The following is an 18,396-nucleotide window of genomic DNA, read 5'->3' on the forward strand; positions in this document are numbered from 1 at the left end:
ATTCAGAAAAAACGCTAATAGCCTCCTTTATACTTATAGTCTTTTCTCTATGAATTTCACTCTTTTTTTAAATATCTTATGGCTCTGGGTTCTAGAAGTGTCGACAGCTTGTATACTCAAAAACCTCTGTTATATTTTATTAATTCAAAAAAAATGTGTTAATAATTAATTAACAATGAAGAAGACAGAAGGAATCGCGGGGGCACTACCGTGTCCCCCGATTCTAATCTCACTGAAAAATGATCTCAGAAAGAAATTCTCATAGTTATGGACACTTGTATTTTACCAAATCTAACATAATATGGAAGCCAAACTTGGGTATATACCAAAAGAATAAAAAATAAGATAAAATATTGCTATGGTTATGTGACGATGGATCATATCTCCAGATGCAAAGATGGTAGATGGACACAATTCTAACAAAATGGGAAGGACCCAGCCAGTAAAAGGAACGTGGGCAGGCCTAAGAAAAGATAGGATGATGATATAATTCACATCGCTGGGACTGAGTGGATGAAAGCTTCCCAAGATAGAAAAGTTTGGAAAGATATGTACGACACTTTCACCCATCCTATGGGATACATTTAATATAAGGCCTAACATACTAACACTAACTTATGAATTTATTAAAAATCACACTAACAAGAACTAACAAAAGATTTTTTTTTTTGTAAATTTCGATCGAATAACTAAATTCTTATTATCATCATCAATTAGTTCAAATTAACACCGGGGATTTAAATTGTACCCAAAAATAATGCTATGCAATGCTCTTTGGTTCTATTTTGTATTTTGATAGAAATTAAAGAAAAGGTTTAATTATGAAACTTAGATACATAATTCCAAAAAAATTGGAAGTCAGGAAGGCATGTTCATTTATTATTCCACAAATATTGAGCTCAGAACAATGAATACTCATTGTTCGGAAACTATGAATGGGATTCTGACTCCTTTTTATTTTCTTATTGGCTTACATTGACTTCAACTTAGGAACAGTTTCATCTAAATCGATTCATTAATTTCGTGTAAGTCTATAGGCCTGGCTTATTGAAACGAGTTAGTTTATCTTTGAATCAATTAGAATCAAACGGACAACAAAAGGTTGAACGTGACACGCAGAACTAAAATACGAAAAAACTATTCCAAATTTTTTTATTCATTCTAAAGTCGGATTTCTTTAAATGAGCTTCATTTTAACGTAACCGCTTATTTCAGTAATTATTTCAATAACCATACATTTTTGGGCCTTAGAATAAAAACTCAGTTATGGACATTACTCTTCCTTCACCTAGGAACCTACTCTTCCCCACCGAGGCTAATATACCACTTTAGTCGGAAAAATGTAATAGGCCCGTTTTGACATTTGTGCAAGACCATAGAATGTAACTTAGAACAAAAATGAAAGAAACAAAAAAATTAAAAACAATTACATACAGTGTTTTAAAAAATACGTAAATTTTTTTGGGACGTTAAATAATATGAAAGAATATATCGCGATTATTCTTTTTGCGCTTACTTCATAGTATCATGCAATTTATAATTGTTGCGAAACGTTCAAAAAACAGTTACGTTCTCAGTCTTTTTTTTTTTATAATAGAGCTGTAACCATTTTTTTACTGAATATCGAAATTAAATATTGTGTAGTTATCTTTACTGCAAAGAATGAGCTTGGTTCTCAAAATGGGTTCTAAATAATGAGTCTGAGATGATGTATCTGACCAAGCGGCACATGACTGAAGCGTCCCCGTGCGCACTGCGCAGTTTTTCGTTCCTCATCTTGTAAAGTTGACTGTGCGCTCGTTTAAGTTTGATATATATTGTTTACTATTACGTTAACTATGGCTCTTCTATTTTGGACATTAATTTAAACATAGTGATTTGACTCGATTTTTGTGTTTTTTGTTATATAGTACTAACTCTGTTTCAACATGTTGAAAAGTGGACGTATAATCAACAGCCAGTCACGCGTATTGGTTGTGAAGTTAAAGGAATACTTTGAACGAACGAACACTTTACAATACATAATAATGATATTATCAAGTACTGATACAAACTTGAATTGATTTATCGTGAGTATCGAGTACAGAGTCTTATGGTTCCATAACTAGTTACGTCGCGATGACAAGTGTCAAAACGGGCCTATTACATTTTTACGACTATAGGTCTGATGAAACTTCTTTGAGACCTGTTGATTTAATTTATTAAAGAGATTTGTGTACAACATGTTAATTAAGCACCAATATCAAGTCTCACATTTAGCTATTATCTACCGAATTTGAAAAAATCAAGGTCATCAGGCTGTCGACGTTTATAAAATTATATTCAATATGACACTTACATGATATTATAATAGAGAAGTGTGTAGGGCAAGTTTATAGGTAGTTAAATAATACGTTGGGGAAAAGGTTTCATCTCATTTTATATGAAAACTCATACATATATTTTTCGATCTCATTTTTTTGATGACTTTTTGCCATCTAGTATATAGTGATATGAACCCTTTTCTGTGGAAATTTTAGGACTTCCGATCAGAAAAACGCGACAATCAGTTTTAGCAGTCCTCTTTTTCATATTTTAACCAAACACTACCAAAAAAATGCTGAAAAGAATGTTGCAGGTGTAAATCTAAAGATGCAAAGTCAGGGCTATATGGCGGATGCATAGCACCTGCCGGACAGTCTCTTAATTTTTGCTGAGTGGTTAAAGATGTATGTGGTGGCGTTGTCATAATGAAATTTTTATTGATCAATTGTGACCGCTTTCGCTCTCTTTAATATCATCAGTTGTTGGCAGGCTCCGAATCGATGGTTCTGCCCAGTAGTGAACGCTCATAATAAACAATACCCTTTCAATCTCTTAAAAAACGATTCGGATTCTCTCACAGATAAACTTACAATTAGCTCATATGGCACCCAAATATCGAGTAATAAAGTCAAGTAATAAACTCTTTTGTTTTTCTAAATTGGTAAACACTGTTTGTGGTAAATTCTCAGTTGTTGTCTAACTAACGACATACCGATCTTGCTTCGCTTGCACCAAAAATGGCGTCCTATCCTTAACAGGGTGGCAAGAGCGAGGGACATCATTGACATAAAAATTACCGGATTTAAAACCCTTAAACCAACTTTGTAATACTCTTACTGTCATTATAAACATCACAAATTTTTTCGCGGCTACATTCCAATTTTTCCTTTTTTGTAATAAAATTTAAAAAACGCATTTCATCATTAGATTGACTAATTTTTCCAGTAAGAAAAACAAATGAAAACTAGCTAAAAACTCACTGACCTCTATTATACTAGTATGCAGAGTTCGGTGTGAAAACTACATTTTATTACTATTTTCCTTTTTTTTAATTTAACCTTTTTAAAATGTTATCAAACACAGCCAGATAGAAAAAGTAGCCAAGACTTGATTACAAGTTTTAACATTTCTACAATATTAAATTGTTATTGCGGAACCAATTTTACCCGGACTAAAAAATAAAAGTTAATTTGACGATGCGTCTCTATTTTGTTATATTGTTTAATTCGACTTCTAGGTACACTTAAAGTATCTTTGATGATCTTCTGCAAAACGGCTTATGACGTTTTCCTCGAAAGAATCGCCCATACCTACTGTTTATATATTTTTTTAATGTACACTGAGCATACAATGTCCATTGGGCTGTTTTGGCTGCACTTATGGATAAAAAGATTCAGCTTGCTTTCATAATTTCGTGACCCCCTAATTTTCGAACTCCTTGTTTGTTGCTTGTTTAAACAAAAGTGAGCTAAAGTTCAGATAAAGAATCAGATGTGTTTATTCAAAAGTAAGCATATAGGCCCTGTTTACACTGAAATTAGTGATGAGGCGAGTTCATAAATCTTTAATTAGATTTACAGGGGATGGCGGGGGGCACGCCCTGTGTACGTTCATAGAATTATGACTAACGTCTTAAAATCCACCGACGTGTACTTACTTATGGAACAATACACGTCTGTGTTAAAATCAAAGTTTATTTTGTCAAATCTTATGTTTATTAATATTTCGGGAACTTATGAACTTCTTATTTTTAAAAACTCCGGAGAATGAATGACACGGAATGGTCAAGCCCTCCGACACAAAATTTGTATTGAATTATTGAATAATAATTAAATTACAGAGGCAGGTCAATAGTCTCAGGGTAGTAGTCATCGCACAACAACAGGTAATACATTTTATCATCGTGTTTGGATTAATAATAACATATACTTAACATATACAGTTTTTTCGCGTAAATACGTGCGCAGGGCATTCACCGAAAACTCCGGGGTCTCAATGCTAATTAGTTTCGAAGAAACCTCTATATTTGAGCCGAAATCTACTCAACCACGGAGCACGGAGTACGGTCAGTACAGAGCCGCGATCACGATGATCCGCGCCGGACGCTCGCACGCTCTCTCCGTTGCCGGCGTTTCGCGTTTTCTTTACGTGTTTTCGACCATCGGTATAGGTGCTTGTACGGAATATGGAATCCCAATAGAAATAAAGTTATGGGACTCCAAACGGTCCCCTTTAGCTCACATGGTAGACGTTACCAATGAATTTGGCCTTAAGGTTTTAGCGGAACATAACTTTTTAAATGACAATAATATAGCATTCTCCCCATATGGGTTAATGGGTATTTTAGTTGCTTTATACGAAGGTGTGGATGGAGAGTCGTCTTATCAGATCCAGCGTAGTATGCAACTACCGTGGAACAGAAATATAATGAGGATTGGATTTCGAGATATACATCGCACACTTAAAGTGAGTCATACAGTGTTTTATTTTATCTTTAAAAAGTGCAGGTTCAGCGTATTCAAGATACAAGAGTGATTCATTAGACCATTAAATGAAATACCTAGTTTTAAGTGTTATCTATTATTATATTATATATATTTAATCTGTCTGGTAAGTACCTACGTTATTTAAATGTAGATTTCGTTGTTCTGTATTCTATAAAAAGCTATCATATACCTTGAGTTGATATTATTTATGATGGCATAACTTGGTCTATTAAAGTAGTATTTTGGTCGTAATTATTTGGTTATGGTATATTTAAAATATTTCGATTTAAAACTTAAAATATTTTTTTCAGACCTATTTTGTTCCTGAGGAGGGTTTCCTAGCAGGACTTGCACTTAATAACGAGAATGTTACTTTTACTGAAAGCTACAAAAAGATTCTACGATTTTATGGTTTCGATTTAGAAGGCGATCAGTTAGCTACATCCAAGCCAAATAATACAGCAGAAGCCCCGCAAGTGACTACAGATAGTCTGAATCATTCTACTTCTACTACTTCTACTAGTAGTATAAGTAGTAGTACACCCACAACAATGATAACTATTGCAGAGAAAATAACAAGTCGTGAGGATCCATTAACCAGTCAATCTACTAAAGCGACTATAGAAGAAACTTCACCGAAACCACAAGCAGATACTCAAGACACTGAAAATATTCGTGAGGAAAATTCGGATACTCCTATAACTTCTACAGTCGCAAGTTCTACTAATTCAATCGAAACGACAACAAATAATGGTGCTAACACACAGACACAAACGATAGCAGTATCTTCCAGTGCAGTTACCGAACCATTTACTACTACCACTGAGACATCAAAAACAGACGTGTCTACTACGCAAATGATGACACAAGAATCAACTGAGACAACTATGACTAGCGGATCTACTATAACCGATGAAGTTACATCAACGTTTACGACATCAACAACAGAAACTTTGACCAGCACAGATTCTTCAACTATGACAACTAATATTCAAACGGTAGGAACTAGTTCAGTTACCGAAACACAGCAGTCTGAACAAATGTCATCAAACACTGAATCCACAACAGAATCTATTTCAACAATGCCTACCACATCTACATTGGAAACGCTAGAACGTCGGAAGAAATCAGTACTTGACTTCCTATACACAAGTCCGCCATATGACGATGATTATCTGGTATATCGGTCATATGATATCGGAACAGATTTACCAAACGATAATTCTTACGAAGACGATAAGAACTTCATGGCAAATGGACTGAGGAATATTCAGGTAGGTACTTAGATACCTATAAGTTTTACATCAAAAGCCTTTTTATAGTCAACTCACTGTTTTTGATATGTTCCAAAAAATTTAAGTTACGGTTGGCCATAAAGCTCACCAAACTATAGTAATGTCACGTGCACGAGCATTTCATGCACGCCCCGCAGTTATTTTAATATACTTTTTATTTATTTTAATTACAGTTGCACTTGAAAATAGGATGCAAGTTGACCTTGCAAGCTTTTTCCGAGCTTCATTATGGCCGTACTTTATTTTTTTCAGAACTGTAGACGTATTATGAAGTTATAGGTTAGTTAGTAGTTATAACCCTCAATAGTTATTATAACGATTTCCCCCACAGGTAGCCTACATGCATTATGATTCAGTGATGGAGTATGCATATCTTCCGCACTTGGAAGCATCAGCTCTCCGCCTTCCTCTGGATAGCGAGAGATACTATCTTCTTGTCATATTGCCAGCGAGGAGAGGATCTGGCGAGCTGGACAGGTTATTGGCCAGGATGGCGCGAGAGTCTGACCTATCCGATGTTTACGCAGCTTTGCATCCACGACGCGTGCGCGCAGTGGTGCCAAGTTTTATAGTCAAGGGGCATGTGACACTGACGACGGATTTGCAAAAGGTATTTAATATTCAGTCAAACTCCATAAGGACGAAGGCATAAAATCTTTGTCTTCGTCATGCATTGGTTCAAATTTTTTTTTTGCCATAAAAGATCTGCTTAAGTTCTTTAAAGATTAGAAGGGGTTTGTTTAATAGCTAACCGCGAATCTTTCGCAATCAGTGCAATAGGTTTATATATTAGATATGAGATCTTAAGTGATTAACCTTTAAACCTTTAAAAAAAATCAAAATCTGTTACCCATTTCGGAAAAACGATGCCGCAGAAAGACGCACACGCTCTGGCACACAGACACGTCAAACTTATAACAACCCATCGTTTTTGTGTCGGGGGTTAAAACTAAGACCAGTCAAAGGTGTCAGAATATTATAATTCGGTTTCGGTTAAGGTAATCCAATTCCCAATGAGGTAAGCTCAGATCAGTAGCACACCGCATGACATGATTTTTCCAAACTTTCGAAAGCGTTTTCGTTTTATTGTTTTTAAATTGAACTTTTAAAACAAGACACGTACGTATTTATGGCTCCTATCTATTTTCAATGTACTTATTATTTTTGATTGGTCTGTCCTCATTATTATCTGCCCTGTCAATCAATTTAATGTTATTCGATCCATCTAATATAATTTCTCCTGAACCGCAAGTTCTTCATTTATTTAAGCATCTATCAATCAAAAAGTGAAATTATATTAAACGAAACCTGTTTCGATTTCGCGTAAGTTTTTTTAAATTATTTGCGGTTATAAATTGTCAAGTGTTCCGAGTGTGACCTACTAATTAACAGCAAAACGTTCTAGCTAATTAGCATAACAAAAAATCAGTTTTTATTGTTCTGAATCTGATTTCACAATTGTAACTACCGAATCATTAATTAACTTTGGTTTTTTATAGTATTGACATAAGTAAGTATAAAAGGTTTTTTTTCGGTAACCATTCGTTAGCAAAGTTACCAGAAAGCATATTTTGTCTGCTTCAATCATGAATATATAAAAGGTCGAAGTTGGCCAGTTAGATTTCTTACTTTGTTATTTAGGTTTATCATTATCAGGCATCATATATAAAATCTGCCTGGCTTATGAAAAAGGATTTATTATCAGTTTGCTTAAACTGTGTTTTATAGTTGACCTGCATCTACAAAAGGAACTCTACCTACTTATCTTTCTAATTTTGGTAACCACCAGGTTGGTAGTTCGTTCACCAGGGTTACAGCGATTCATGGAGGCTCTTTAATTTTATTAAATAAAAATTTAAAATTTAAAAACAGAAACGATATTGTTAGCCTTTCTGTTGAACGGACAATAGAGCTAGCCTCGGTTGAACTAGAGCAATTTATAATTGTTACTGTTTATAGGCCACCCTTGTCAAACTTTGAACTTTTTGAAAAGGTAATGGATGAAGTGTTATTTAAAATATCAAAGTGTAATAAAAAGTTAATAATATGCGGAGATTTTAATGTAAACATTTTAGAAAATAACTCTTTAAGTATCAAGTTATTGAATTTATTTAAAACTTACAATCTATCAAATATGTTCATGGAGCCCACAAGAATAACTGCTACTAGTGCCACCTGTTTGGATAACATCTTTACAAATATAATTCCTATAAGCAAAAATATTATTAGTAAATTAGACTCTGATCATTGTGGTCAAATTATTCAATTTGAAAATGTGAAGAAAAATGTTTCTAAACGTAAAATAACATTTGTTCCTGTAACATCCAACCGCATAGAGAAAATGAGAATGAGCCTAGTAAATGACCTCCCATTCCTACCCTCAGGGGCGACTCCAAATGCAATGTACAGCTCCTTTTTCAATACCTTTAATAGACTATTTCATTCTATATTTACTAGTAAGTCGGTTGTGATTACTGATACATTAAATTTTAGTGAGTGGGCGACAGTTGAACTTCATAAAAATAGGCAAAAGCTGTACGAATTGTATGCTGAACGTCAATTTAACACTGGTGATAAGTTTGGAGATTATGTTAAATTGTTTTCCAAGAATTTTAAACGCGCTTGCCACTTAGAAAAGACGCGATACATCAAAAATAAAATTAAAAATAGCAGCAATGCAATCAAAACTACTTGGAACATAATTAATGAGGAGACGGGAAGAGTAACACCACGAAATATTAACTTTAAACTTATTGTAGATAATAAAGCCTTAACAACAGATTTCGAGGTGGCTACTGCTTTTGAAACCTTCTTTACCAACATTCCCGTCTCCACAACAGAATCATTAAACTCTTCACCAGATATGGCTCTCTCTCTATTAAAGGAAAATGTGCCTGAGTGTAACCATTCTTTTAAATTCACGTATGTTAGTGGCTCTGACGTTATTAAAGCCTTAAAATTATTAATTAATAAAAAAACAAATGATCTGTGGGGCATTTCCGTAAACGTTGTCAAATCATTAATTGATACTGTTGCACCAGATTTAGCCTTAATATTTAATAATTGTATAGATTGTGGTGTGTTTCCTGACTTAATGAAACTTAGTAAAATAGTTCCATTGTTTAAATCGGGTAGTACTTCTGACCCCACTAACTTTAGACCAGTATCCGTACTACCCACTTTCAGTAAAATCTTTGAAAAACTCATTTTAAATCAATTACTTTACCATTTTCATAAGTATAATTTACTTCATATTAAGCAATTTGGTTTCACACGGGGTCGCTCAACAATCGACGCAGGTGTTGAGCTAATACAAAACATATTTGAAGCCTGGGTGGAGTCACGTGATGCACTTGGTGTGTTCTGTGACTTATCTAAGGCGTTTGATTGTGTTCAACACGAAACGTTAGTTAGGAAACTACACCACTATGGAATTCAGGGTGTAGCTCTAGACTTAATGAGTAACTATCTACGCGATAGAATTCAGGAAGTCGACGTGAATGGAAAACGGTCTAATGGATCAGTTATGAAAATAGGTGTCCCACAGGGGTCTATATTAGGACCATTTCTGTTCCTTATTTACATTAATGACCTTCCTTACCTTGCCAAGGATAAACACGGCATAGTTCTGTTTGCCGATGATACATCACTGACTTTTAAAATAAATCGACGTGAACTAGCTTTTGACGACGTAAACAACTCTCTCGCTAAAGTGGTACAGTGGTTTGAAGCTAATAATTTGGTTCTTAACGGAAAAAAAACCAAGTGTATAAAATTCACTTTACCTAATGTTAAACACGTGAAAACCACTGTACTACTTAAAAATGAGGAACTAAAACTGGAGGATACGACCGTTTTTCTAGGAATAACGTTAGATTCTAAACTTCAATGGGGCCCTCATGTAAATAATTTATCGAACAGGCTTAGTTCTGCTGCCTATGCGGTAAAGAAGATACGCCATATGACCGACGTAGAAACTGCGAGACTGGTATATTTTAGTTACTTTCACAGCATTATGTCATATGGAATTTTACTTTGGGGTAATGCTGCTGATATTAGCACTATTTTCGTGCTGCAGAAGAGGGCTGTTCATTCTATCTACAAAATGGGTCCGAGAGAGTCATTGAGAGATAAATTTAAAGATTTTAAAATAATGACAGTGTATAGTCAGTACATATTTGAAAATTTAATGTACGTTCATAAAAACATTTCTAAATTTAAGAAAAAATGTGACTGTAATAATTTAAACATTAGAAGTAAGAATAAACTTACAGTGCAATATACTAGGTTACATAAAATTCATAATTCGTTTAAAGGAAATTGCATACAATTCTACAATAAACTACCAATTGTCATCTTGGAGATATCTCTTAAAAAGTTCAAAGTTTGTATTAAACGTAAGCTTATAGAAAAGTCCTATTATAGTATAAAGGACTACGTAAACGATAAAAAAGCTTGGGTGTAAATTATTGCTCTAACCAGGTTGCTCTTCTAATAATTTAAAATGACATTGTGAAAACAAAAAAAAAAACACCCGGCTAAGTTTGTTGTGGGCTTCTTCTTAGACCAGGACGCGTTTGGAACCCTCGTAGCTTTAGTTTTAAGTTTACGAATGTGGTTATCGCCATCATCTCACTACCGTGTGGTTCTTATGTACGCATCAAAAGTGCCACCTGTGGGCCTACTTGAATAAAGATATTTTTGACTTTGACTTTGACTTTATTTTTTTTTCAATGTCCTCTTCTTTTATGGTTTGCGGAAAATAAGAGTACATAGGTGGAACTCCTTTTCCATGCATTATAAATCTGACACTCAGTTTTAGCATAATGTTAAGAAATCGCCTTTTTCATTAGTCCGCTAGAAAAACCGTTGTACCGTTATCAGAATCAGAAGTACCCATCATTTCAAATCTATTCTTTTCAGGTTTCCGTAACCCAACCTATAAGGCAACCCAAAAACCGAATGATTTTTAGGTCATGTCCCTTTGCATCCATCGCTTATACCATACTATTATAATAATGTTGACATTTTGTTTTAGAATTATAATCCTTATTTTTAGGACGTCGAAGTCATTAAAACTGCTGTGATTTTAAAATAACACTGCTTAAAGCGTGTCAAACGGGCGTCCACACCCTCCTCGCTACTTGTACGATCTACTGAGATCACCAACCTGTCTGCCCAGCGTGAAGATTATAGGCAAACCTTCTGGTTGGAAGAGGCCTTTAGTCTAGCAGTGGGCTGATATCAGCTAATGATGAATCAGACCAACATAATAAATTTTGTGTAACAAATGATCCAGTGTGAACCTGTTTCTCTAGATTGGTATTCGCGATGTATTTGAGCCCCGGCAGCACGACTTCACACCGATGACACAGCAGGCTGGTGTTTATGTCCGCAGCATCGAGCAGGCCGTCTCGGTGGCCATCCGCAAGTACCAGCCCGACATCAAGAACAGTAAGTTGACCATCATCAATTTTAACCAATTACAGGCCCTCTACAGAGCGCGGCTTAGAATGAAAAGGGTTTAGGCCGTAGTCCACCTCACTTTCCAAGTGCGGATTGCTAACTTTGCGGAGAACTCCTAGTCATGCAGGTTCCAGGTTACAATGTTTTCGTTCACCGTTTTTTTTTTTTTAAAGAAAGTGAGATTTAATAGGTTTGAACGCATAACACTCCGAAAAGTTAAAGGTGCGTGTACTGGAATCTAACTCGGTCACTCGAAAGGGAGGCTGAAGTAACAGGTAGTTATGAGAAACCAACAGGTAGTTATGAGATTTATAGTTATGTCATGTCCATAAGCTCGCTAAGGTAGGCATTAAGAGGAAAGATTCTCCAAACAAGAGTAAGCGAACTTGGTCGTATGAAACGCACTCCATAGTCTTAATCGTTCAAGATTGAATGTCTGTAATAACAGAGGTTGCATGTTAGGCTGAGGATGATGACGATCAAGGTCAATCAAACCCCAAATCATTGGGGTTTTTAAGCCTAAACTAAAAATCCGTTATTATGCGCTGAGATTCGGTACGCTCTAGGTTACGAAGTACGTAATTCGAGTTGCGAATATGCAACCAGCTCCGCACCCGCATATACCCTGATGTGCGCGTACCTTTACTAGTCGAGTCGAATTAGCGCAACACTGCACCGAATCTCCGGCTTTTATTTTGTTGGTGGAATTTTTTTTTCAGTCATGCTTTCTCTTCCTTAACAATAAATAGCTTTGGCGGAAACAGTAGTTCAACACGTAACTTAATCTTGGTATAAGTATAATTGACATTACCTTATCGGCTTTTTATATTATATTCATGCTTTAGGTACATTCAGTTTTGTTAAACCTACACAACAAACTCTAATTAATCAGCCAGGCAATCCGTTGCGGCGATCGATTGGAGGAAGATCATTGCGATCTATCGTTCCAAAACTGTCGTCCACAAACATTCGATGGTTACCTATAAGTGATTTTTGCATCAAGAAATGGGAGCACAGAAAGTGTGCAAATAGAATTCCCCAATCTTTAACGATTGCAAATAGTACGTGTCATGCGCATGTCGCTTGCATCTGTAACTAGTACGAGTGGCATGTGCAAGTTTAGGCCCAGTCTTAGTACAAATGTTCTAAAAGAGAGGTTTGCAAAGCACTGTATCTTTGAAATGGTTACATGTTTGTAGTAGGAAAAAATACGGTACTGTTGCCCGCGACTTCCTCTGCGTTTGATTTTGTTTTTTGATGTGGCATTCAATTTAGTTGTAGTTCTAAAAAAAATTAAAATTAATTCAGTATCGCTAAGCCTTAAATGAGGGGTTTGCTGCTGTCCGCTGAGGAGTTCTGTCCTCTATCTCAAACCACATTCATCAGATCTACTCAGTTTGGGCAAAATTAAACATATATTATGACCTCTATAGTACAAAAATAATTATTTAAATCGGTTATAATTTGTCGGAGTTGTGGAGCAAAATCGTCAAACAATTTCATCCTCTCTCCCAAAGGAACCGAGCTTAATGTCGGGATAAAAAGTATCCTATATTACTTCTAACACGTCCAAGAATATGTGTACAAAGTGTCATGAGAATCGGTTAAGTAGTTTTTGCGTGAAAGCGTAACAAACAAACTTACATTGACATTTATAATATTAAGTAGGGATAGGGATGTTTAAGAGATTAGTTCATCTCGCGGGTCAGACGCGGGTGGAACTGCATGGCACAGCTAGTAATAAATATAACACAAGGTGGTATCTAAGTAGGTAAATAGCTATAATTTTCAAAAGGTTATCGTGCTGCGTGAGTATATTATCATTGTTAATGATTCAGAACAATGGCAGTTGGGCAGGGTCTAACCGGCTAAGGTTACGGTGTGATCCACTTAATTACGTGAGGTAGGGAGGTGAGCGCGTGGGTAGAGATGGGTCTTTGGCGTTACGCGTCCATGGCCACCACGGTCCTTGACGACACCTGCGCGGGCCGTTCAATTTTATTCCATAGAATATAATTCCATACATTCGTATAAAACAAAGTCGCTCCAGCTGTTTGTACGCTTAGATTTTTTAAACTACGCAACTGATTCTCATTCACAACTGGAAAATGTTTGTATATTCTCTGTATTATACAACAAACAACAAAATATGAATAATGTACAATTATTCATATTTTGTTGGCAGAGTGGGCAGCGACCCTGCTTTCTGAGTCCAAGGCTTTGGGGGTTCGACAACTGAGAAATGTCTGTGTGATGAACATGAATTTTATCAGTGTCTAGGTATTTATATGTATAATATTATATGTATTTATGCATGTTATTTATTAAAACTTTCATCAGTCTTCTTAGTACGCAAGCTACGCTTACTTTGGGGCTAGATGGCGATGTGTGTATTGTCCTAGTATATTTATTTACTTAGGTATTTATATAAAACCATCAGTTATCTTAGTACCTTACACAAGCTATAACGCTGACGTTGGGGCTAGATGGCGATGTGTAGACGCATACACAACGATGATAAATAAATTTAAACAAACGTGTGTACGTTGTTTATTTATTTATTTTATGTATGGTTCAGATTACAGCAATAGATAGTGTGATTCTAGAGGAAGGTTTTGATGTAGCAGCTTATGTATACTTATTTCCGTTATTTACTTATTTATGCTATTTATTTAAAGTTTTTAACTACAAAGTAAATTCAAAGTAGTATTGCCCACGACATTGCCCGCATTGAACCAATAAAAAGTTAACAAAGTCTTTCATAAGTAAATAATGTGAAACATCTTAGTGTGGCCTTACAAGAACTAAATTACCTGCTAAACACTGCGCGACAAGTTGCTGTAATAGAACTAAGCAAATTGCTCGAATTACACATAAACAAGACGTATGCCCCCGTTTTACGGTCTAGGGCTAAGATAATTATTGTGACCAAAAGAGTGCGAATTCCGTTTTTTCTAGTGGTGAGACCGGCTCTATTGTCTCGTTATGGCGGTGGCGTAACGCGGCGACACGCGCGTTTGGGCTTATTGATGCTCGGTTATGTCCACTAAGGTTGTCTAAAAAGTGTCCGGTATGAAAGTTCCGTAAACAATTTACGTGAAAGTCGATCGGTTTGTCGATCGGTCGATCGGTCAGAAGTTGAGATTCGTTTCACTTCGCCTTTTTTGAAATTTGGACTGTGGCCCGACAACTAAAACGTGGCTTAGGGTGATGTTGGGCGTAATGGGATAGTTCATGGTTAAACAAATCAGTATAAACTAATACAGGCATAGTAACGCGAAAATAAAACACGGATGAGAGTAACGTAGTGATGGTGAATAGATGCTAGTTTAGTCTGAAACCTGAGGTTTCCTTACAGCGCCTAGATAACTCATCTGACTAAAATATATAATAAGTATAAAATGGACATTCCATTCCATTGCTGCACATGTCAGGTGCTCCCAATATTTTTGTCTTCAATTTCTCAGGTTAAAGGATAATTTTACATATTCACTTACAGAGAAATCGTATTGATCTAATCATATTTCATTAGGAATCATATTAAACTTATTATTAGGTATACATATAAACTATTAAAAATCTACCCTCAGAAACTTCGATATCCGAATGTTGCGAAATGCGTTGTCAGCGAAGTCGTTGCCATACTGTAGTTATAAGCGGTCTTACAACTGAGATAGTATGTGATTTTTTAGTTTGCGTTTGAAAATTCTAAAGGACTTCGAATTTTTCACTTCCGTGGGTAATTTGTTGTAGAGTTGTACTCCTTCAAATTTCACATTTCTAAAGCTTTTAGTAAAATAACTCAGGGATACTCGCTCCCCTATAGCAACGAAAACCTACCTTAATCGCCAATAATACCAAAATTGAAAATAGGTGACGGTTACAGCCCTACTACCGCTCAGCCCACACCACGATCATAGAAAATCGTCCATTGCACCGACATTATTATGACCTAAATGCCTAATCGAGATGGAAATGATGATTTGCTGATATACCAACATTTCAATTACATCAATGAGAAGAATTACTAGATGATTTGTTTCCTGTCATGTGTACAGATGATTTAGCTTTTTTTTCACCGGTCTGCCGCATTTGCATGACAAGGACGAGTATTTCCATTATGTAGTGATGAAATTGTCGAACTTTAAATGAACATTAAACTGTAAGTGGTGGTAGGCTCGAGGTTAAAGGTGTTATGTTTAACATCTAGTGTTCCCAAACTCTACCCGTACTTGACGAGACTGCACTGCACAGCACAACGCAATTTGGTAGATACTACGCGGCAATATGTACGTCGCGTCGATTTTTTTTTTTATTATTATTATTAATTGTTGTAGGACTTTTGCAGTACGCACCCCTAGTTTTTCTGAGCTAAATGCGTTTTTAGCAATTAAAATATCACTCAGCGGTGAAGGAGAAAAGATTGTGAGAAAACCTGCATGCCTGAGAGTTCTCCATAATGTTCTCAAGGGGGGTGGAGTCCACCAATCCGCAGTGGGTCAGCGTTGTGGTCTCAACCCCTTCTCTGTGGTTGGAGATCCGTGCCCTGTAGTAGGCCGGTAATGGGTTGATATGATGATAATGATGATTAATTGTTGGACTAAGCAGATGGTCTACCAGATGGTTAGTGAAAAACCGTCGCCTATAAACAGAGCAACACTGCAAGGAACATATCCAGAAAATTGTTGCTGTGGTTGTCCCAGCTTTAACTGTGCGATAGATTAGAGCCGTATTTTCTCTTTCTTTTTTAGATAGTTTAAAACAAAGTTGGGTTCCGCGTCGGGCTGTTTAGCCGCTAATTCCCTATAAACCTCGCAAGAGATTTAATGCCGTTTAGATAAATTAAAACAAAGCTACTTACTTATGTTTCTTGTAAGAAGTGAATATTTTGCAAGTTCCGAAAAATTGGTTCGACATGGAAAATTTAATAACTGTGGAGGCTAATCGCCTGAACTTGAGATTTTTAAATTCTATGTATAGCATATAAGTAGATCGTACAAAAAATATTTTCAATAAACTGATTTACAAAACTACACTGCCGTTACAGTAGAAGTAAGTTTTCCTGGTAGTTTAAAAAGCACATAAGCGTAACTGCTGCTTCTGAATCTTCATTTGCGAGTAATTTAGCAATATCAGATAGATTAAGAAGAAACTATGACTGTCTCTTTGGTCTAGTGGATGGCATGTTTAACTACGGATCACGAGGTCCTGGGTTCATATCCCCGGTCGGGCCAAAAATGGTAAGGTATTGTGTATTTTCTGTTAAACAATTTTCAGTAGGTACCAGCTCTTAGTTAAGAGATTGACGGCGTCGGCTCCCGTGCCTCGTCGAGCACGTTAAGCCGTCGGTCCAGCTGGTTACTATCAATAAATTGTTATAATGGTCGTTTAAGTTCACCAACCCACAAAGGAGCAGCGTGGCGCGTGTATGCTCTGAAACAGTCTCTCCTATGAGAGGCGAGGTCTGTGCCCCAGAAGTGGGAGGTAATTTGCTACGGGTACGCCTTAAAACAGCAAATATTTAACTATAGTATTTGTATAATATTGTACACTATCACCCAAACTCGTTCCTTGTTCTAGGATACATCAGCAACCGAGGTCCAGTGTTGTTTTCCGCTACATATCCGTTTCTGTACTTCGTCATGGACACCAATATTCACGTCGCGCTGATGGCTGGCAAGATGGTAGATCCATTAAATACAAGAATACTATAGTATTGAGTTTTATTACGCCTTCATACTCTATAGCAACAATTCACACTGGGACAGCGTGGACTATTTCATTGCGGGAGACCCGTGCCCTGGATTGGGCCAGTGATACTATGATGATGGTAATGACTCTATAGCATAATTCGATTCAAAATTTTGTCTTTGCTAGAGTTAGCAGCGAGTGTAGCTTTGCGAAGCTAGTCAACTAATTGAATTATTCTGCGAATCAAAACCCAAAGTTCGAGATTAGTTTTGGACCCACGATAAATAGTACTTTGGTGCAGATTCTGTTGTGCAATAAATCTTAAAACTAAAATTAAGAGTTATAACTTCTCGATTTAGCAAATAATTCTGTTGTTTACAAATCCACTTCATCCACCACAGCTAGCATAGACAGGAGAAATAAATTATATCCCTTGACAAGGGATGAAACGAGTCTACCTGCCAAAGCACGGCAACATACAGAAATTGGAACAGGGGAAGTTTACCCTTGTTTATTATTTCACATATATTGTTTCAATGTTATCTCTTCCACTTGTGGAATAGATAATGAGCGCTATGCGCTCATGCTTGGAGAGTTAGTGTTTAAACACACTATGCCGAAAATACGCGTCCGAAGTCCCGTGGCTGATTTTACGTTCCGACGCATTCGGCTGATATGACACACGATAAGAGCCGAATTTACGCGGCAGAAATTCATTTATGTAACTTGGTGTGGGCATTCAGGGTCTAGAGTGTGTTATCTACACAGCATGCAAAACAAAGTGATCTTGTTAAGGTTCCGTTGTTCCTTTTGAGGTGCAGAACCTGGAAAATGGGCTATTTTACAGTAATAGCAATTGCTGAGGCTTTACAAGAAGATAAATAGAGGAAAGATATGAAGAATGGTGCACCCATTGAATTCTACGAGCTCCAGATCTTTGTCGATAATCGTACCGAACTTTGGCCGCGTATAATGTGTTGTTATACAAAACATTGCCGCCGCATCGGTGCCAAACTTACGCCCGACCGAAGTTCGACTGTACGCTATAACGCGACTTAATTTCGGTTTAGTGTGTCATCAGTAATAAAATATCTTGCAGGCGTAGTCACGACGAACTTCGGTCGCGTATTTTCGGTATGGTGTGTTTAAACACT

The 18,396-nt window shown here is 36.4% G+C and overlaps 1 protein-coding gene across 2 annotated transcripts; it reads left to right on the forward strand.

Moving 5' to 3' along the window:
• The first annotated feature begins 4,145 nt into the window (after positions 1–4,145).
• On the forward strand, positions 4,146–17,265 carry LOC120623494 (serpin H1). Of its 2 annotated transcripts, XM_039889539.1 has the most exons (6): positions 4,146–4,189; positions 4,652–4,770; positions 5,102–6,064; positions 6,417–6,695; positions 11,404–11,539; positions 17,132–17,265. In XM_039889539.1, the coding sequence occupies exons 2-6, from the start codon at positions 4,705–4,707 to the stop codon at positions 17,263–17,265; spliced, it is 1,578 nt and encodes a 525-aa protein (XP_039745473.1). In that variant the 5' UTR covers positions 4,146–4,189; positions 4,652–4,704. The 2 variants fall into 2 exon arrangements, with proteins under 2 accessions (XP_039745473.1, XP_039745472.1); XM_039889538.1 differs by lacking the exon at positions 4,146–4,189 and having other exon boundaries at positions 4,354–4,770.
• Positions 17,266–18,396: the final 1,131 nt, after the last annotated feature.

This window comes from Pararge aegeria, chromosome 4 (assembly GCF_905163445.1).
Source record: "Pararge aegeria chromosome 4, ilParAegt1.1, whole genome shotgun sequence".
In the NCBI taxonomy this organism is placed as follows: domain Eukaryota; kingdom Metazoa; phylum Arthropoda; class Insecta; order Lepidoptera; family Nymphalidae; genus Pararge; species Pararge aegeria.